Source organism: Lissotriton vulgaris, chromosome 4_1 (assembly GCF_964263255.1).
Source record: "Lissotriton vulgaris chromosome 4_1, aLisVul1.2, whole genome shotgun sequence".
NCBI classification, from domain to species: domain Eukaryota; kingdom Metazoa; phylum Chordata; class Amphibia; order Caudata; family Salamandridae; genus Lissotriton; species Lissotriton vulgaris.
This window is the reverse complement of record NC_141691.1, coordinates 920,153,245-920,175,645: the sequence shown is the minus strand read 5'-3', so window position 1 is coordinate 920,175,645 and position 22,401 is coordinate 920,153,245. Positions and strand designations below refer to the sequence as shown.

General features: G+C 41.2%; 1 protein-coding gene across 1 annotated transcript in view; it reads right to left on the bottom strand.

Moving 5' to 3' along the window:
* The window catches only part of SYCP2L (synaptonemal complex protein 2 like), a 1,791,741-nt gene that overhangs the window by 1,393,622 nt on the left and 375,718 nt on the right, over positions 1–22,401 (bottom strand). Inside the window, exon 8 of the mRNA XM_086966882.1 lies at positions 13,234–13,268. Coding sequence (XP_086823008.1) covers positions 13,234–13,268 — 35 coding nt within the window. The remainder of the gene's footprint in view (positions 1–13,233; positions 13,269–22,401) is intronic.

The window sequence follows — 22,401 nt, the reverse complement described above, 5'->3', positions numbered from 1 at the left end:
GTTTTCTACATCAATAGAGGTAATGTTATTATCCTCTCTATAAATTGCCTGGAAAAAATCTTTGAAAGCTCTTATTTCAAGATCCGAAGATGCTGTACCAGAATCCGATATTATAGAGCCAATGTTATTATGTGTTTGGTCTGTTCTTGACTTCCAGGCTAATAATTTGCCTGCCCCTTCACCGTATTCAAAATTAGCAAGTTTACTAGCTTCCCACCTCTGCAAAATACGCTGATTTAATAGAGAAGCCATTTGTCCTTTAAGTTTTGTAAGCTCCTCCTGTTTAGTCAGTATAACATGATCTGGACAGTTATTTAAGTTTTCTAAATCTGATTGAGCTTTTAGTATATTGGCCTCTATCAGTGTAACCTCTTGGGTGTATTGTTTCTTACGATATAAGGTTTTATTCTTGATGATCCCTCTCAAAGAGCATTTAAAAGCATCCCATACTAAACTAGATGTCGCTGTATCAATGTTAATTTAAAAAAATTCCTGCGTCTCCACCTTTAAGCAGTCCAGATCCTCAGGAGAAATAAGAAAGGATCTGTTGATTGTCCATGACCTTGTCACGTTTTGGGACTGTAGTTCAAAGTCCAACAGTACTGCCGAGTGATTGGGCAGGTGTGAGGGTAAGTAGGTTATATCTCTTACTGACTTTTCCAAAGACTTGTTAACCAATATAAAATCTATCCTTGATCTATGGCGGTACTTATAGTTTCTAAAAGAAAAAACGGATTTCAAACCCGACCTTTCCCTCCAAATATCGATAAATCCGTATTGATGCATATTTTTAATCAGAAGATCTCTTGATTTAGAATGTACCTGTTGTCAGCTAGCGGTGGATTTGTCCAACTTTGGATCAAGCATGATGTTAAAGTCACCCGCTATTATCATGGGTTCTGGAAAATGTAACAGCTCGGAGAACAACGTGGCCAGGACAGATGGGTCATCGCAGTTAGGCCCATAATAGCCAACCAGTGTAATACTTGACCCTCCAATCATAACAGTCGCGATTGTCCATCTACCGTGAGGATCGACCTTTTGTTTCAAGAGCTTTGTAGTAATGTTTTTTTTAACTAGTATGACCACCCCTCTTGTATTAACTGTCTGGGAAGTGGAGACTGATAGGTCTATCCATCTGTTCTTTTTTACCAAATCTAATATTTCCCCTTCAACCAGGTGGGTCTCCTGGAGAATAATGACCTGGGCACCAAAGTCACGGATATATTGTACTATTGTGCTAGCTCTAGGTTTGGTGCGCAGGTCATTAACATTCCAGGAGAGAATCTTAATGGTATTCATACTTTGCGTATCTACTGAAATTGGTTAAGAGTCCTGCCAATACTTTCTCCTTAATGTTGCTAAAATACGTAAGATTCGCCCATTTTTTATTTATGGAATTTTCAGCCGCCATTTTAGAAATGATAAACATTTTATTTTTTATTCCCCTAACCTTTTCCCTTGTGATCCCCTCACCCCCACCCCTGAGGAACCCTTGATTATCCAACCGGAAGGAATCCGGTTTGTGATACCCCTGATGCTCTATCTACGCTCTGGCGGGACGCTCCTAAATTGGGATAATGGAGGGCCAAATATGTCTAAGTCTAATGAACCACAGTGCGGAGTTTTGACTAGATAGATAACTTATAGTGGTGTCTATATGTGCTATGTGGTTATGTGGTTTTGTGCAAGGAGAGAGGAGTTCATACAGTCCTACTTTTTGTGAATTTTAATATGCGGTATGTGTTTTTTTTTCTATCTTGCCGATTTTTTCTTTTTTCCCCCCTTTTTTTCTCCTTTTTTTTCTTTTCTTTATAAGTAAAGGTTTTCGTGATAGTGATCCCCCTTTCCCTTTTTTCCTTCTTTCCTGAATTAAGCTGTTAATTTTACCTTCTATTTTCCTTCTATTAGGCAGGATCTTTTTGAGTTAGGATTTTTTAAGCACTATGCACTATACACTCTATGAGGTTGATTGTATAAAAGCAGCTGAAATGACTTTTTAGAGGCACCTAAAGTTAGCAATAGTTCATCTGCTGCTTGTACAGTATGGACGTTGAACATTTTGTTGTTTAACATGATCTTAAGAGCTGCAGGGAAGTTCAGCTGAACAGATGCACCTAAATTCCTGAATGCCTCCATCCTCCGACCCAGTTCCCATTGTCTATCCAGGGTCGCGTGCGACAAGTCTGAACGCACTTGGAAAGAAAAGCTGTCGCCTGCCAAGGATTTTTGTTTTAAAGCTAAGTTTAAGATATGATCCTGGAGTTGAAATGTGTGAAAATTCACTAGTATCTTACGGGGCTTTGTACGTTGTGGATTGCGCCTGAATGGATCCCTGTGAATGCGCTGAATGTCCAGATTAAGCTCCTCCTGGAATCGATTTTCCCCTCAAGGGCATCCTGTGTCAACCCAATAGCTGCTAAGATAACATCCAATTTGTCCTCAATGGGAGGGGTGGGGATCCCCCCCCCCCCCCCCCCCACCGGAAGTCACGCAAGCCCCGGCAGTCTCCTTAGTCCTCTGCAATCCCCACATGATGGAGGTAGTGGAAGCAGCTGCCTCCCCACAGTCCTGTGAACCTGCAGGGCACTCAACCCTCCTGGGCCCACTGATTCCCCAATCGCTCTCCGAATGTGAAGCGGATGAGTGGAGGTGAACAAGAGTCTCAATCGCTCCTCTCCCAGGAGACCCAGCAAAGGACCAGGTGGGGTACTCACTGTGGGCCCTTAGTTGAGTATGGACAAGCCTGAAGGAAACTGACAGTGGCTTGGTGCTTCAAGGCACGCAGCACCATCCTGCAGTTTGTACCCCTATTTAGCCTCGGGCCTCAGCTGGTCCGCAATCCAAATTCAGGAATATGCGGCCACTGCTGGTAGCTCCAGTGGCCCTCAGGGACCCCAACAGATGACGCCCAAGGGGTTACAGCACAGGTAGCAGAGATGACCAGGTGCCGGTTGGGACTTCAGACACACCTACACTAATGTGGTCAGCTTTGATCAAAAGCCAACATCAGCACTAATCGCCACCATCTTGGGACCTTCCCCATCTCAGCAATCCAGGCTCAAGCATGATGATTGCATCTTCATAAGGTGGCCATGGAGGGTGAGGAGGGGGCATTGGGATTGTGAGACAACCTCCAAATAAAGGATGACAGCCAGAGCACCTGGACGCTGCAACATCAACTTTCAAGTGGAAGAGGTTTTATCTTTGGTGTAGGGAGTGTCACCTTGACCCTATGAAAAGGCAGGAGTATGTTATTCTTCCATACCTTCTTTCCTTAGCAACATCTGGGTTGAAGTATGCTTCTATTAGAGTGCACTTGTCAGCCATTACGGCGTATAGGAAATCGCTGAGCCAAACATCTTTCTTCCAGATGCAAGTGGTCAAGGACTTCCTCCAGGGGTTGAAGAAAGTTTACCCCCCTGTTTGAAATCCTTCTCCTCCTTGGGAGTTGAACCTAGTGTTATCCAAGTTGATGGGACCTCCTTTTGAGCCCATCCACAAAGCCTCATTACAGCATTTATCTTAGAAAGGCCACTTTCTTATTTGCCATTACATCAGCGCGCGGAGTAAGTAAATCCAAGCGCTGTGTACAAAAGAACCTTACACTGTTTTCCACCACAACAGAGTAGTCTTAAGGGTGCATCTATCTTTCTTACCAAAGGTTGTCTGATTTTCATATTAATCAGTCCATTTCTCTTCCATCCTTTTTTCCAAACCCTGTGACCCCGGCTGAGCGGTCGCTGTACTCTTTGGACCTCAAAAGAGTGCTTACATTTTATTTGGAAAATACGAAGGGTATTAGGAAGACGATCAGCTATTTGTCAATTATAGTTTCCATGAGAACGGGCTTTCCAGCTGCTAAGAGATCCATCTCCAGATGGATTGTCTCCTGTATTAAATTGGCTTATCAGCTAGCGGGCAAGCCTTTACTGTTGTCACTTAAGGCACACTCTACTAGGGGAAAAGCGGCCAAGGTAGCTTTCTTACATGATGTCCCTATGTCACAGATTTGCAAGGCTGCAACCTGGAGATCAGTTCATACCCTTACGAGGCATTACTGCCTAGAATCTGATTCCAGGACTGATACTCAAGTAGGACAAGCCTCCTTGAGGAATCTATTTGGGTAGCCTGCTGCCTGTACAAGCTTAGTTTTTCTAGGCTTATTAATGATATTACTGTTTTGTTGCTCCTTTGTCCGCAGGGAGAGGAGGTGAGGCTCACTATTCTAATGCTTATGACTATTGATGAGGATCCCCTGGAAGAGATGGATTAGTTACTTGCCTGTAATCCTAGTTCTCTTCCAGGGGTATCCTCCTCAAAGTCATAAGCAACCCTCCCACCTCCCCGGGCAAAGGGCTACTATACTTTGGAGATATTGTTAACCTTTATGCAGTCTCTGCAAAGAAAAACTGACCTAACTGTCACCCCTGAGGCATGATGGGAAGCTGGGGGTCAGGAGTGCCTTAAAGGTACGGTGTCAGTTTATTGCTATGCAGCTACAGGTTGGCTTTTCAGTCTTTTTAGACTGTGTATTTCCAATGCAGCCTGGGAGCTTTCTATGATTTCAGTATTTTTTTTTAGCATTTCTACTGCTTTCTGAGCATTAAAACAGTTTCTAAATAAACTTTGTTGTTGTTTCTCATGTTTCTAATGCATTTTATTCATGTATGGTGGAAATTCTTTACAGCATGATTCAGCTCTAGTGTTTATTAGGCTGCAGTAATATATATATATATATATATATATATATATATATATATATATATATATATATTACCTACTGGCGGTCGCTAGTAGGTATATATAGTTAGGATTTTTTCCCTATGGGATTTCTGAAAATTCTATGTCTAATAACTTTGGCGTTTGTGGACGGAATCGGCTGAAATTTTCAGGAAAATGGCACATTTTGTTTCTGAGCAGCTCCTGGAAATTTGGGGGGGGTTCGTCAAGGGAGGCCGAGAAAAAAGGGGGGTCCCAAAACGCGTTTTTCCCATGTTAATTTCCATAGGGCGGTTGGACTCACTTTTAGCCCGAACGGCTGAATGGATTTCCACGAAACTTGGCAAAATTGTAGGGACTGTTAGCCCGATGTGCCTTTGCTAGGTCTCAATATATGTGCTTCAGTGGATTTTGAGAAATTAACGTTTAAATCAAGATATATATCTGTAACAGCGCTCCGGGCAGCGCTCCGGGCAGCGATCCGGTTAGCGAACTTTTCGCGTATCGGAACTTTGCGATGCGAAGCTGATTGGCCCTCCGTTGTCTGTCAACATTCTAAACAGTCCGGAGCGGCCGCCATCTTGTCTCTCTGTAGGATCGAGAGACAAGAGGAGGCCAAAACAAAGGGGGAAATGAAGGAAAGGGGGCAAGGTAGACCCCTTCTGACCCCCTAGGATTGATGAGGGGGATATTATAGAGCCACGCGGGGCCCCAAAAAAAAAAAAATCCGATTTTTTCGCCGTAGAGACGCGTCTTGGTAAGCGAACCGGGCAGCTAACCGGGCAGCTAACCGGGAAGCTAACCGGCAGTGTAACGGGAGTCTGAGGAGTAGCTGATTGGCTGTCAACATTGTAAACAGTCCGAAGCGGCCGCCATCTTGTCTCTCGGTAGGATCAAGAGACAAGAGGAGACCAAAACAAAGGGGGAAATGAAGGAAAGAGGGCAAGGTAGACCCATTCTGACCCCATAGGATTGATGAGGGGGATATTATAAAACCACGCGGGCCCAAAAAAAAAAAAATCCTGAGGAGTAGCTGATTGGCTGTCAACATTGTAAACAGTCCAGAGTGGCCGCCATCTTGTCTCTCGGTAGGATCGAGAGACAAGAGGTGGAAAAAAAAAAGGTGTAAATGAATGAAAGGGGTAAGGCAGACCCCTCCTGAACCCCTAGGATTGATGAGGGGGCTATTAAAGTTCCCTGCGGGGCAAAAGAAAAAAAAAATTGCGATTTTTCGCGGTAAAGGTGCTTCCTGGTACGTTAACCGGGCAGCTAACCGGCAGCGTAACGGGAGTCCGACATATTGTGTTTTTTGAACGTTTGTGATATGTGCACGTGTGGATTTTGTCTAATTAAGGTTAAATAAATATATATATATATCTTTAAGCGTGTTCTGGCGCGCTTACGTTTTGGGTTTGGTTTGCGCTGCAGAGACGATACGTCACGGTTATGCGATGCATCATGAGGCGTCTCACGGGCTACGTGATACGTCACTTAATAAAGAATATATTTTACAGCTATAGATATTAGCTTTTAAAAAACCAATGAAATTCACAGAAAAAACCATAGGTTATAGACCATATATAGTTAGGGATTAGCATTTAAAAAACCTTATTTTATTTGCACAAAACCATTGAAATTCCATATATAGTTAGTTGCACTAACTATATATCACGGACCCGCAATCCACTGCTAATGATGTCACATATTACATCATTCATGACATGGTCAGTGACATCACTGATGACATCACTGATGACATCTCAAATGACATCACTGATGACATCACTGACATCTCATTTGACATTACTGATTACATCACTGATGATATCATTTATGTGATAATACATCTTCAGACTCTAATATAACCTTAGATACACTCAGTGTAAACAGGCACTCACAGACTGTCACACATCCATGGAGTTACTCACACACCTAGTCAGTCATGCAAAGAATCAATCACATCTCCATTTCCTCAACTATACAGTTATACACACCTTACTTATTCAAACATATAGTAACACATATTTACTCTCTTATACAATCCTTGATACAAGTTCACAATGATTCATACAGCCACTCACACATTCACTGGCTCTTATGTTCAGTTATTTATATATGTCAACTCTCACATGGAGTGTGTTTTACATATGTACTTACTTTGACATGTAGCACTGAGATATCCATTCACTCACCAATATACTCATGCACACAGTCAACTGTCCATACAGCTGTTTCTACATGCACTTTTGAACCCATACACCTAGGGAATCAACTGCTCACACATCTATGCACAGAGTTATACACCTCCCAGCCACCCACACACATACTCAGTCTCCCATACAAATACTTGGGCAACCATTCAATAACCCATATAGTTACTGATATAGCTACTGATTTAAACATGCAGCAGTTTACAGAACAACATAAATAATGATTGCCAAATTAAGACACTTTAATCACTAACCCATACACTCAGTGAGACACATTTAATCATTCTCTCATACAGTCAGTCATGCACCTACTAAATCCTTCATCCAGACACTTATACATCCACTCATTCTTCAATATGTAAGACATATTTTAACTTTACAGAAACATACAGTCACTGGGTGTTGTCATCAGTGATGTCATCAGTGATGTCATTTGAGATGTCATCAGTGATGTCATCAGTGATGTCACTGACCATGTCATGAATGATGTAATATGTGACATCATTAGCAGTGGATTGCGGGTCCGCGATATATAGTTAGTGCAACTAACTATATATGGAATTTCAATGGTTTTGTGCAAATAAAATAAGGTTTTTTAAATGCTAATCCCTAACTATATATGGTCTATAACCTATGGTTTTTTCAGTGAATTTTCAAGGTTTTGTAAATGCAAATTCCTAACTATATATGGTCTATAACCTATGGTTTTTTCTGTGAATATATATCACATGTAATACAGTGTTTCCGGAGCCCCGCGCATGGGCAGGAATATTCTAATGCTTATGACTATTGAGGAGGATCCCCTGGAAGAGAACAAAAGATTATGAGCCCACTGTTTGCCAGGAAGTCAGATTTACTCGGCCTATGGTTGTCCCAATTCAGGGCCACCCATTCCTTATACCAATGTTGACTTCGAAGAGCCTGTGGTAAGATGCAAAAAACAATAAGGGGAAGATGTAGGCTAGAAAAAAGACAAGCATTGGCAAAGCCAACAAGCCTTGTCTTTGGGACTTTATAAGTGTTTAGCCATGCAGCACATTATCCTGGGTTATGTGCAGCCAGGGACTGACTAGCTATATAATTACTACACACTGGGTCATGCAGTGTGATTCAGGAAGACATGTTTGCTTCAGGAAACATTTATGGACATGTTCAACAGCTTTTTAACATAGACAGAAAGACAAATGCTCTGATGCAAGTCAACAGCACTATAACATTCTGTTGGCGACTGCATCACTAGAGTATTGAACAGCCTATGAAAAAAAGCAGTGCATACTTTCCATTGGCAGAGAAATCACATCCCTCCTCACCTAGTCCTCTATTCACCAAAGCACCCTTATCCAGATTTTTCCATTCAAAAAAACTACTTGCACCATCTGTTTACCTGAAAGCCCCTGCCCATTGTCCCAGGAGCTGGGTATAGGAGCACTGGATTTAGCAACAACAACCAAATGTTCTCAATTGTCAGGTAGAGGGGAAATAATTAATAACCGGTGTTGGAGTCGGCATCCCTTAATCACTGAGCACTAAAACCAAAAAATTTAACCTAACCTTTTGTATTATAACTGGCGCTTTGTAAAGATCTCCTATACCTTTGGGCCAGTCAAGTTTGCACTCTATAAAAATGTCTCTAAAAATGAATCTGACCTTGTGTAATGTAACTAGAGCTCATATACAGAGCTCCTACACCTTCGGGTCACTTGAGTTCACATTATATAATACAAAATGGCTCTGTCCATGGGGAACTGCTGTGAATGCGCTTTGAAATTAGAGCTCTTACAGGAGGAAGTGGCAGGAAAAGGCAGCTGGGCGGGCATGCAGCAACATGAGTAGGTGGGAGGGACGAATGCTGCTCCCATTTGTCAGGTAGAGGGGAAATAATGAATAAACTTGTGTAGCTTCGGCCTCACTTATTCTGTGCGCACCTAAAAACAAGAAAAAGAAACCTGACCTTGTATAATGTAACGGGCGCTTTTCTAAAGCACTTCAATACCTTTGAGTTAGTCGAGTTCGCAATCCATACAAAAAAAACATTCTGACATTGTGTAATGAAACTAGCGCTCATATATATTTATATAAACAAGCGCCAGAGAAAATAGAACAAGAGTTGCCCAAGCCTTGCCCTTAAATGTGCTGCAAGGTTGGGCTGCTGAAGGTCGGGTGACTGAGGCTCGCTAAAGCAACAAGCAGCGAAACAGGAGGGGTTTCAGGAAAATCCTCACACTTTGAAGTCTGACAAAATTAAGAAAAACTACATCTGACGTTTCATCTCAGTAATTGAGCAGGAGGAGGAGATTAAGTGACTGGCAAAAAAGCTGAGCCACCGTAGACGGACAAACAGTGACAAGCAGAAATCAAAGAAAAAAATAGTCTCCCAAATGAGCAGAAACACACAAGTATGATATTAACAGTAATTGGGCAGTGCTCTGTAGGAGGAAACCAAACACAAAGAGGAGGGACAAAGAGGAAGGATTAACTGCTAGCAAGCAAGCATTTTTTAACGACAATCGAAGGGACAAATAAAAAGGCAATAGATGGACTGTAAGCCCAAAGAGTAAATACATGTCTTAAGGAGACAGCACACGCGCTGCCTAAGCTCAACTTACAAAAAACCAAGGAATTAGCAAAGGGTAAAGACAAAGGTGAGAAGGAATCAATTGAAAGTAATTTAGAGACTGTATTTCAGGTACAGAGTGAATCAGATAGTGTGAATTGCGAAGTTCGGCCATTTGCGAATGCAAAATGGTCTTTCTGAATGTATGAAAGGATTTGGGATTCGGCAATTAGGTGATCACAATTTTTAACGATTACCTAAATTGCGAATGCAAATAGGGAATCGCAACTTACGAATCCCTAATGCACATGTAAAACGCCTTTGTCAAAAGTAAACTGTGCATTTGGAAAATGCTATTAATATCAACTTTAAGTTGAAGGTAACCATGTGCAAACTTTGAAAAATGCAGTTTTGTGCATTTTTCAAAGAGCCATGTAGTTCACACACCGCTCTAGGGCATGTGTGTGCTTTACATGTGCCCATTTTCTTTTTTGGGGTGCTTCAGGGGTGGCCTTCAGCTTTGTATTAGCTAAATTGTGATTATCAGTTAGGTAATCGCAAATTAGCTCATGCAAAAGCGTTTGCACCTATGGGCCTTTTCGCCCATAGGAACGAATAGAGTATTATAATGTAATAATTAGTGATTCGTAATTTACTGAATCACCTAATAGGTAATATTAAGGAATTGCAAAATCTATGGAGATTCCTACATACATAACATTTTGAGATTCCAAAATAGTGATTCGGTGAAATTGCTATTTGGTAATCGCAAAATGCTTCTTTCATACATGTGCCCCTTAGTGTCAAAACATGGAAGTTTTTGTTCACCATCAATTTGTCTCTTCTGGCAAGGACTACCATCCTCAATGTTCAGCTCAAATGACAAAGTGTCGTTTTTTCACAACTTTCCACCTGAACAAGTCAATACAAACTCTTTAAGACAGTGGTATGCTAACCTAGGAAGCATGAATGTTGGCAACATAATTGAGATTCAAATCAACAACCTGTAGTATATCCATCAATCTCTGGAGTGTAGCTCTGGTATGAATTCTGGAAGAGACAGATGCAGACTATGCTGGATTTGCACTAGCCTGAACAGAAGAGATCATTCCTACTTTGCAATGTAGATAAGAACATGTGCTCATAGGTCAACATTATGTATGTACAGGAAGGCACAAAGGGACCAATTTCTGCCACTAATTGTAACCTAAATCGTGCATCAACATACTTAATGCGGCCTATTAAGCCAGTTTCAGTACATCTTAGAGCAATAGAAACTTGCAAATGAGTGGCAGTGCACTATATTTTTAAAGGAATACCTAATAAAGAGCTGCTCATTTACTTACTTTTTTTATATGTAATTATGTGGAATGCGCAACAAGCGACAGGGGTATAGATTCCAGATGCAGCATGCAACTAATGATCTAGTCAAGAATAAATATTCAAGAGGTATGAAAACAAATTTCAGAAACGGATAAAGGAGCAAATCTGTGAAGAGAGGTATTAAGAGGATGGGACGGTGGCAAAAGAAAGTAGGATGGGTTTAGGGAAGTGGGGATAGGCAGACAGATTGGGTGTAGAGTAGGAAGATCATGAATGCCAGAAAGAGAAGGAAGGAGAGGAGTTGATGGATGCTAAGGACCAGTGGCGCCTGGCTTGGCTTGAGGGGCGTTGTAGGCATGGTGGAGGTGTTGCACGAGGCTGCGCATAATAACATTTAAAAAAAATCTACTTACCTTCCCGCCGGGTCCTGCGTTACTGCTCCTGCTCTCCCTAAGGAACAGAAAGCACAGCCAGGTCCCACTGACTAATCACAATGCTGCAAGGCAGCATTGTGATTGGTGGGCACCCAGGCTCCCCTGACCTATCAACGCTGCAATGCAGTGTTGTGATTGGCTTTGAGCGTCCTGGTTTGATGCTCAACCAGGGAATAGGGGCCTGGGCATGTTATCCAGGCAAACTGTAATGTAGCCTGCATGGAGAATGGGAAAAGTGTGCATGATTGGTGTGGGTGGCTCGCCAAGCAGCACAAACATAAAATAATAATAACTAAAAGCTATTATCGTTTTATGTCTCTACTTCTCGTCTCGCACTGCTTGAAAGCTGTGGGGTGACGCTCCTCTGCCATAGCGGAGGAGCCACCACTGGTAAGGGCGTTTGGCAAATTGGTTTAGAAACAGAATATGGCATTTGGTTCTTCTTGAGAGGTGAAAGCAAGAATGAGCACCAGATAGTAAGTAATTAAACATAATTTGGGTTTCATCAACTTTTTCAAGTATATTTTCCCCCAAGAGCAGAAGTGTCGAGATCTGTCTGTAGTTGGAGGGATTTATGTTAAGTACTCTAAACTGAGGTGGAGGGGCGATTGCGTGTTTTTGAGCAGTAGGAACATAGCCTCTCTGTAAGGACGCATGGATATTGTTGGATCTATATTCTGCTAAGGCCTAAATATTTTCTTTTAAAAGTTTGGCAGGCAAGGGGACGTTAATGGTTGTCCATAATCTCATATTGTCAACTCTTAATCCGAGATGGAGTTGAAAAACTGGGAAATATTAATTAGAATAAAGGAATAAAGGGGCCTTCCTTTATTTTACCTCGGATACCAAAAGCAATCTGGCTGGCTATAGAGCGATTTAACACAAATTATATGCATCAAGCTTTTCACATACCTGGATCAAAGTACATCTGAACTCAATCATTTTGCCCCTTTAGACACACACACATACAACCATTGTGGTAGCTTTCTGGTGTATGCGTATAATAGGGAAACTTCTGCCGTTCTTAGTGGTAACCCATTGTCTCCAACATTTACTTGGGGGAGCGAACAATTAGTAACTTGGCAAAGCAGGGATGTGAGCGCTAGTGCCAAGGTCCCATGCTCCTGGCCTCTCAGAAGGGTGCACCGAAATGCAGGTTTGGCTAGAATCCAGGGCCAGAAAGCCTGTGACTATTACTTAATTTAGGACCCATCCACTGGAGAAAAGAGTGGTCCCTTTCTGGTGTTGGTGGTCATAAATGGTGTCCCACAGCCAGTCAGCCACCCCACTACTGCAGCAGACTAAATTAGGTTGAGGATCGGCTTCAGCTCTTCATCCTCTGCCCTCGTGGAAAATGCCTGGAGACCAAGATGGGGCAACGAAATGCATACTGATCCTTCAGGACTATGCGGTCCAGTACCGGAGGGTCCTGTCTAGCTGCAGGAAAGTTACAAGGAAGATCTCCTTCCCTGCTCCCCTGCCTGGGGTAGCAGGGCTCAAGCCATGCAGTGGCTATCTCCGGCCAATGCAGCAGCAAGACAAGTAAGGGGGAAAACTTCCTGACACAAGCAGCCCTCACAATCAGACACTTTAATGCAGGCTTTCGCCCAGTCACAGATCTGAACACGCCATCATTCATTCGGAATCTGCTCAGGTGACCTTGTCCTTCTCTCATGACAAAACTATTTCAAATCATCTTCCTGCTCCAATGCAAATAAGTGTGGCAGCCCTAGAGACTTCCTGCAGTTGACGGGATTACCCTTCAATCACATCCAGGCATGACTCCTAGACTCTATGAACATTTTATGCAAGTGATCCAATACTGTAGGTAAGGGATGCTAATGTACCCACGATTGTAAACCCACTAAAACACCTCTCTGAAATGAGACAATTTGAAATTTAAAATTATTAATTAGAAATAAAGAGCAATACTATGCTTCTTCAAAACCAGATAAACCCTGAAATGTCATCCAAATTTAAAGTGTCTTACCGCCTGCTTGTCCAATAGCTTTTGCAAGATCCTCCCTGGAAAACATAAAAACAGCATGGAAATGTATTGATTAGTTTGAAAGCATACACTGTGAAATTATTGATATAATAAAAGTGACAACTTATGCCTTTAGGAATAAAAAAGGCAAACAATACTGCAGGTAGGGAGTCACCACTCGAATACTGTAAACAGGAGTGCCTGATGGACAAGTGAATATAGTCAATGGCATCAATAAAACTATTTTTTTTAAATCACAACATTTGGGCATATATACATTTTCTTTTTAATATGCTAACTCACCGCTGTGTTGCAAGGTTTCTGCCCAGGAAGAGAACGATGTTTGGGACCTTAGAGCATCAGTATGTTGGGGACTGAGTCACCATGCCACTCCAGTATCTATGAGCAGGAGTCCGAATAGTTACAGTGCCTCACTTGCCCTCCTAACCTTTTGAGAGAGACAAGTGATTTGGCGCCCGAGAACATAACACTCTTGACCCTCTCAGGGATCGTGGTAACAGGACACACTCTTTCTCTCTCTCACTCGTACTTGTCCACAATAAGAAATAAGACATTAAGGAAGTTTGCAATATTTAAACTACTGTGTTCTAAGATGCAGTTATTGCACCACAAGTAGAAAACAAATACATGTCAATAATGGCATCCGCATGGTTAATAAACCATATACAATAAAAAGCCCTGTCATGTTATCTGACAGATCTGTCTACACCCTCGCCTACTACTGAAGCTAAGCGGTTCTAAAATGTAGATTTCTGGGTTTCGTGGCGGCCCCTGTACCTTAGCAAACATAGTTAAATGTTCTACATCTCAGCTGATGCAGCACTCATCTCATGACCTTCACTCTGTGTGTTTGTTGTTTTCCAGAACCCTGTCCCTAGTCAAATGGCAAGATATGTGTATTCAAAACAGCAGCTGAATTATTTTCTTATGTCTAGGTGCTAGCGTTTGATCAGAGAATAACTAGGGGGAATGTTGTTAGACCTTGACTAGGCTATTCAGACTAAATCCCAGGAAAAGACTAAAATAGGATAACATAGGCAGATTCTGTGTGAAAATATAATGTGGCACAAAAGCAAGCATGATGATTAATAACGTGTGCAAAACTAAAATAGCCTACAACGTGCACGATTAGGCGAAAATGGGGAAAACAATGGCCATGTGAGAAAAGCACGACAGCTGTACTATCTGGTACTTTTAAAATAACATACAAAACTTGAAACTTTACTAGTATATCAAATGAGGCCCTTTAAAGTATGGAATTTCATGCGGGCACAAGAGGGATACTTGCTGACTTTCGATCACCCATGGTACTGCCTTAGACGACATAAGGTATTTTTTACATTAACTGTAAAAAATATTCTGCTCGCAAGGTTAATATTTTTTCTATAGTACTCTACTTTAGGATAAGGGTGTGGCCAACTGCTCAATGAGCAAAATGTACTGCTCCTAAGCTCCTCGTTGGCTGCCCCAATTTTCGGTTATCCTGCAAGTAAGAAAGACGCCATACAAAGACCTTGGCAGGGGGAATGGCGCTGAGATTAAAAGCAACTAAGAGCAGCAGACAGACTGATTCAAGGACCCCCCCACCACCTGATCCATCAAGCGGTCCTCGAGTTTGGACACAAACATCAATGACCGCACTGTGCTACTCTTTCCCGCTTACACAATGGGGACCCAAAACCAATGCTAACCCTTTTTTTGCCGTGAAGCGCAAGTTAAAACAACTAGGACAGCAATACGCATTCCTATTTTCTTCAAAGTTAAAAACTTTCGCTGAGAGCAAAGAACTTTTTCTTCTCCTAAACCCAAAGAACCTTGGAGATGGACGAAAAGAAAGACTTCAAAGAGCAAGAGGCAGCATTCCCTTGATGACAAAAGTATAAAAAGACAGTAATACACAAGAACTAGATTAACAGGCAAAACACATCTCCGTCAGACAAGAAAATTGGGAACAGTTATGACAACATCAATATTTAGTGGCAGGCTATCTTCATAGGAGTTGTGCATACCTATTGTGGGAAGCCTCAGATACAAGTCTGGATTCATATCACACTTCTGTAGAGGGCGATGCGCTGCCAAAGAGAACTTCAAGTTTGCAGATGATTTGGAAGAACACTTCAACTTTATAAGCAAGACAACATTCATCATGCTTGAGTGATGGTAACAAAACTATGTTGGGTACCACTGTACTGAATTTTCCTAAATAGAGAAGTTGGTACTGAGTAATTCTGAAGGGAATGGGCATCGGGGGCCGCAGAGTAATGAAATGTATCCACATCAAGCTTCAGCCCACGGGAAATGGAGCCTTGGTGTGCACTTTATGTAGTTTGTGGACTCTAGGCCAGTGCTGCTCGATCCTGGGGGAGGTTTGTTGGGGTGTTCATCTTCTTGGCTTCTCTGTGATCTAACAAGTTGCATGTCTTGCCCTTTCCTCATACTGCACACAGAAGCCGTTGGTAGGAAAACTAAGATGCTACTGGGATAGGCTGACTCTTACCGGCCCAGTTCATTATTGGTCTCCTAATCAACTAGGAATTTCTGACATGGAGAATCTAAGAAAACACTAACCACATTAAAAGCTTCAAAATGTTCACGTTCATTAGGAGATGGAGTGCCCAGGTTGTGTTTCAACGGGAGACCAATGTGGAGGACAGCATATTGCCAAACCAAAAATTTTAAAAAATGGAAAGGAAAGAACAGCTGTTCTACATCTACTTCTTTCTACAAGCAAGAAGTAGATGTAGAAGACCCTATTTGGAGCCGACCTGGGGCCCATTTACATTTATTAAAACAATTATCGACAGGGAGGGTTTTACTGTTGTCCATGATGGACTAAACAGCTATGAAGTAATCCTAGTTACTATCTATGCTCCTTATACAGATTATGCGGCCTGTTACCAAAATAACGTATTTTCCGGCGTATAAGACTACTTTTTAACCCCTTAAAATGTTTTCAAAAATCGGGGGTCGTCTTATACGCCAGAAACCAAATTTTTACGAGTGGAAGCAACGCTCCACCGACTTTGAATTTGCACCCACGAACCCTCCAATATGGCCTCTGGGCTCTTACTCGCGCGTTCACACTCCCTGTGCCGTAGCAGGACTTTACCCGAAGGTGTCTGCCCGCTTCACAATAGGACCGGTAATGATACATGAAGGACAAATAACAAATACACGTTTACCGGTACATTAATCGAAAATTGCACATGATTCGAAAATAGTGCACAGTTACTTACAGTTCCGGAGTGCTGTAGTGCCGATGGGAGAGGGTCTCACGGGGCATTTCGGTATTTTCTTACTGCGTGTTCAGCCTAGAGACACAGCGGTATATGCGCTGATCTGGCGCCATAATCCTCACGTTCATCGGAAGGAGAGGAGCGTCACTACCGTACGTCATCTCCTCAGTTCATGGGCATTGAAAGGGGACTGCAGAAGGTTCCCGCCGGCAATACAGTACCGGAACATAATGTTTGGAAGTGTTGGAAATGGGGGTAGTCTTATACGGCGAGTATAGCACGAAACCTACATTTCATCAAGAAAAGTAGGGGGTCGTCTTATACGCCGGGTCGTCTTATACGCCGGAAAATACGGTATCTAAGCGCAATTGGCAAACATACCGATAATACTTGCCGCCATTTAAATTGAGTCTACAGGTCTCATTCTATACAGCTGCGCTTGGCGCGGACCCATGGCCTCATGCTGAGGGACTGGCAAAATAACTAGAGATTTAAGAAACAAATCACTGCTTGATAAAGAACATATATTTTATTTTCCAGTTCATGGTCGCCATGCTGTGCTGCAGCAAATTATTCGTACTGCACAAATCCATGTTATGCTAATTAATGCACTACACGTTTATAAACTTTGGCCACAATTTCTTAACCATCTGTTAGGAAATTTCTATGACACCTATCCCCACATGGAAGTTACAGGCTAGTGTAAAGGAGGGCTCACTTGTTTAGGCCTGAGAATGAAGAGATGGTTAACTGTTTTAAGGAAATAGTGGTACAGCCTCGGAGTATCTAACCAAATGGGATACCTTTAAGGTGGTAAACTTGAAACTATTAGGTTCCATGGTTTAGTAGAAGAAAGGAGGAAATGCACCTCAGGGGAAAGGCTGAACTGTTTAAATATAAAAATATATCTAGCTAAGCCATACACAAAAGTAACAGGACAAGTAGATCTCTGGCATGGCTGTCAAAACTGAACTGAGAAGTTCATGTGACACACTCTTACAAGTGTCAGCACAACTGGAGGAGACCGAATACATTTTCAAGAAGGAATACATTTGGTGTTCGCTGATTATTCCCCAAAACTTTGACGATAATGATCAGGCTGCAAATCAGAAAATAGATTAATTTGTATTTGCTACTATAGCATCAGGCTGTAGCTCTTAAGATCCCTGGCCAGAGCTTTAGTAAAGACTTTGGGGTCAGATTACCCCCCTCCCCTTACCCCCAAAAATTATTTTTCTTCCTCATAGGCCTTTTTGGCACCCAAGCTAGGAGAGAGTTTCACAGAGCCTCATCAGAAAAGATAAATTATCCTGCTCAAGAAAATGATTCTTTGTGCCATTTCCCAAACCCAGATGAAAAACAGCAATATGTTTGGCTTATCGTACTTCTTTTGTAATGTTGATTATAAGATCTTAAATAAAATTCTGCTTGACCAGCGACACCCAATACTTGTGCATTTGGACCAAAACTGGATAATTCTGGGGCATATTGCCCCTATTAACGCACAAATATTATTCTAACTGATGAATAATATCCAGCCATATTCATCCTATTCATTTTTTGTACATTTGGGGAAAAAATAAATTTTTTATTCAATAGTAAATTTATATTCGCTACCCTACCATCTAGGCACCTAGGACTGGAATTATTCAATTTAACTTCCTTCCTATACAAGGAAAAAGCCATGTGATATTACTCAAATACAAAATTGAAAGGCAGACATGCCAGGGTGTAACTTCGAAGTATTTTAGGCTTGGTAGTTGGGTCTTGGGGGCAGGAACCGGCTCTGCTTTGCCTGTGTTAAGTTTTCCTACTTGTTTCGTAGGGGATTGTGAGATTTATACTTCCTGAATCTCACAGACTGAGCTAAACCCCTGCAGATAGGTCAAGGATGCATTTTATCCCCAATAATATTTGCATTAACCAATAAGTAATTTGCAAATTTTCTTAGAAGACCGGGTAGAAGCAGGGCAGCACAGTTTAATAAAGAAATTCATGTACTATTGTTGTGTATTGATAATATTTTGCCGTTCCTTGATTATATTCTTACAAGGATGGGCTTAACTCCAGCAGTAATAGGTGAGTTTGGTAGAGCCTCGAGCTAACAAGCAAACTGGGCCTATCTTCCCTTTGTTTGCTAGAATGACAAACTCATGTTCCTGCTTTTGGGAGTGAAGATTTACCTCCCAGACCCAGGTCATATATGGCAATATCAAGTCTACACCGTCAACATTTAGGAGGTGTATATTATTTTGAAAAAAACTTTCCACTGCCAATTATGGGAAGATTCTGATTTTGCTTTGCACAGGGGTTCTTAAATATTTATACTCCATCCTACTTGATAGGGAACATCAACAGCAATAAGGTGAAACTAAGCATGTTGAGAGTTTCTCTTGAGTGCAGCCACCTGGAAGCAACCAGCATCAAACTAAACTATTTGACCACACAACTCCAATGGGAAAGTGCTCAAGGGATGAGAGCACAGGCGATAGGGGAACCATTCACATATGGCTTTTCACCGGATGGCTTTCCCAGGGCTAAGAAAAGAGATTGACCGCAACAATTAATTTGGTTAAACGTATTGGGATTGGGGCAACTTCCAGGACTCTGCTAATATTAAGGGCCTTGTTCAAGAGCAAGATGTCACAGACTGACATTTTTTGTTATAGTATATTATAAAAATTACTTACATTTGGAGAGAAAGGGGATATGAACCACTCACGTAGTTCTGAGAATTACTACACATGTTCAGCGGTGTTAAGAAAGCAGAAGCCCATGTCTATCGAGCACTGCTGAAGGAGATGAAACATTTTCTAGAGAGGTTCATGAGAAAATTAACTACAGGTGTGCATATAGACAAAAGCAGATTGAATTACAGAATAAGTCAAAGTGTTATGCCCAGTGTGTCTAAAAATGTTAATCTTAAAATCTTACAATAATATTTTGTGCACTGAGAGTATTTGACTTCAAGAAAACCAAGCAATATCTACCAAGAAATAGAATCATCATCCCTAAGATGTAAATATCTGAGACCAGGTTTCCACAATAACAGCAATTAGCAATTACTTGATAATCCAACAGTACACGAATATTGGAAAACAGAAGAACTGAGATGGTCCAGCGTGAAAGCACCATTTTAAACATGGATGTAAAAAATGGAATGAGAACACCAGATATGGCACAGGCCTGCGATGAGATAATGAACATTATTGTTGATGATGACAACTGAAAGTAATACAGGCTTTGCAGGATCACCACAGATTTACCTCCCACCACAATCAAGTAAATAGCCTTTGGAATGAGCCTCAAATGATGGGGTTTGAAAAGTATTCAGACTAATTATCATATCTTGCTTTCCTCTATATAAAAGATAATCACCAAGGCGAAGGAATATTTGGGATTGGTAAATACAAATCAGAAATAAAGGCATTTGACTACTGAGTGTTTTGGCTACATAATTAATATAAGTAACCAAGTTTCCTGCAGGGGTTCCAGTGCGCAGGTGTTCAAGTTGGAGACTGTCCTCAGTGCATGCTGCAGGACTGAAGTGACATCCTTCAGATATTAAGCATAGTAACCTGAAGAAGCGGAGGTGGCAGTCACAGTCCAAGAATGTATTTGACATCACTGGACAGCACTAGCTACAATGATTTGAAAATCTGAGGATTAATGGGGCGGGTAGAGTTAATGATAACTCATTGGGTCTTTTGAAGTTGCTGGTGGTGTTTAATTCTTTGCTTCAGTTTGTATATGGATCCTCTTCTTTCCAATCTCCGCATAGTAGCGAAAGTGGGTCTTCATCGTTGTGTGGTCAAAAGCTCTGAGTTGATCACATAGTAGAGTTTAAGGTCATCAGTTTTTTCCAATTCAAGGATTATTTGGATATCATTGGTGTAGGTAGAACAATGGCTATGACAATATTTTGGGTGCAGCCAGATAGAACACAAACAAGTGTTGAAAGGGAGCGAAACGTGCATTGATTCAGTGTTACACCTCCTTTTATGTTGAAATTTGTGCAAGTGAATGAAAGAATGCATAGGATGCTTGATTTTTCCTTGGAGCAGAAGATGCTCCAGTGAAGGATGTTTACATCAATGCCAGTTTCTTTTGGTCTATCAAGTATTGTTCTACAATCAAGTGCATAAGATTGATGACAGGCCAGGGAACAGTAGTACTGTTACCCAATTTCTCTCCACTGATTTTTGGGTGAACCGTGATAGAAGTCAAGAGCGAATCATATCTTCCTGGATGAAAGCCTGTTTGTTTATTAGATAGCAACACGTTGTCTTCCAGTAAGTTTGAAATCTGAGAGAAAGATGCAGATTTCCATAGAACGGACTATTTAAGATTGGTCTCCAGTTGATGGGATCAGTTGGGTTAAAGTTATTTGTCTTGACAAGTGGTCATATACAAGATGCCTGGAGTTCAGAAGGAAACATGACTCATTTAAAATGTTGAATATTTTGTTGAACTTCGAACCAAAGTATTTTGCTGAAAGGAAGTTAGGGTTCTTTCTATATGGAGTGTTTCATTTGACCGGATGTTCAGTTTGTTTTGTAACACAGATCTAATGTTTTAGCTTTGGTGAAAAGTGATCTATTATACAACATAACTCTTGTGATTGGGATTTTGAGCCAGATGTGTATTCCAGAATGCACAATTCCGATAGTATTTTAGGAAGTTCCTCTGTGAGGTACTTGACATTTTCAAGTTTGAACAGTAGGCTCTTTCCACTTTTTTGATTGAGGAGTTATAAATCATGCTGGACTCTTTGACGGCCTATATTGTCTTGTGCACATTGTTTCATCCCAGTGGCTTTGAAAGCTGTACCTATGTGTTTTTCTATCGTTTACTTCATCAATCATTCATGATGTCCTCAGTTTGCTTTTGAGAGGGTTTCAAGTGAAATATTTGTTCAATGCTCTATTCCTCTAGCCTTACAATTTTTCTACTGTCGATATCACTTCCAGCATTAAGCTGGATGTAAAGTGAGCTTCACGTTTTACAGTGTTGAGTTTATTCCTTTATCTCTTGCTTGCTGAGAGTGAATGAGAATGGTTTACCGGTCTTTATCAAGTGAAAGCGATATGGTAGTTGTTTCAAAGATTGGGTCAATACCTTAGATGTTGATTGACTCTGGGTTACTGAAAAACATTTCTACTGAATTTCCTGTTAAGGACAGAAGGTCCAGAGATGAGTTGGAGATTACGAACTTCCATGTTAGTTTTGATGCTAAATGTTTGTTGCATTTTATGCTCATCAAACCAGATGTTCAGTTTACACAGTGAATAATTTATATTTATCTGTGCACTCCCAGTTAATCTAGTAGAAAATGATTAACTAAACAGGTTGGGAGCAGATGGTGTATCACCCACTAATCCAGAATGTCATGAAAACATTAGAATTAGCACTGTACTAGCAATCTTAACTTCAAGCGTTGAACTGTTGATTATACCTCTTAAGAGCGAGTAGCGATGTAGTCACTTTGATCACCTACGTTGAAATCCCCGCTCACAGCGCACACTTTATCAGGTTAAGAGTGAAGAAACTGTTATTGAGCATGTCACTATAATTTATAGCATCACAAGATGTGTGTATACATGATCAACTTGATCAGATTAGATTAACATAGTAAAACAGGGAGCTGTACGCGGTGCCTTATGGACAGGGCGTAGGCATAAAGACTTCAAATTAATGTTTGACATATACATGTATTCATTTCGCTTCATCGTATTACAATATGTTTCATAACTTAATCTTTATATTGCGCACCAAACAACAATTTGATTATTTTGGTTCAATGTGTGTATATGAAAATATGATTCTTTCATTCTACAGTACTTAATGCCCTCCTGATGAGACTCAAGGTCCTAAATGCATTAAGGATTGTTATTTTTTAATATTTGTTGAATAT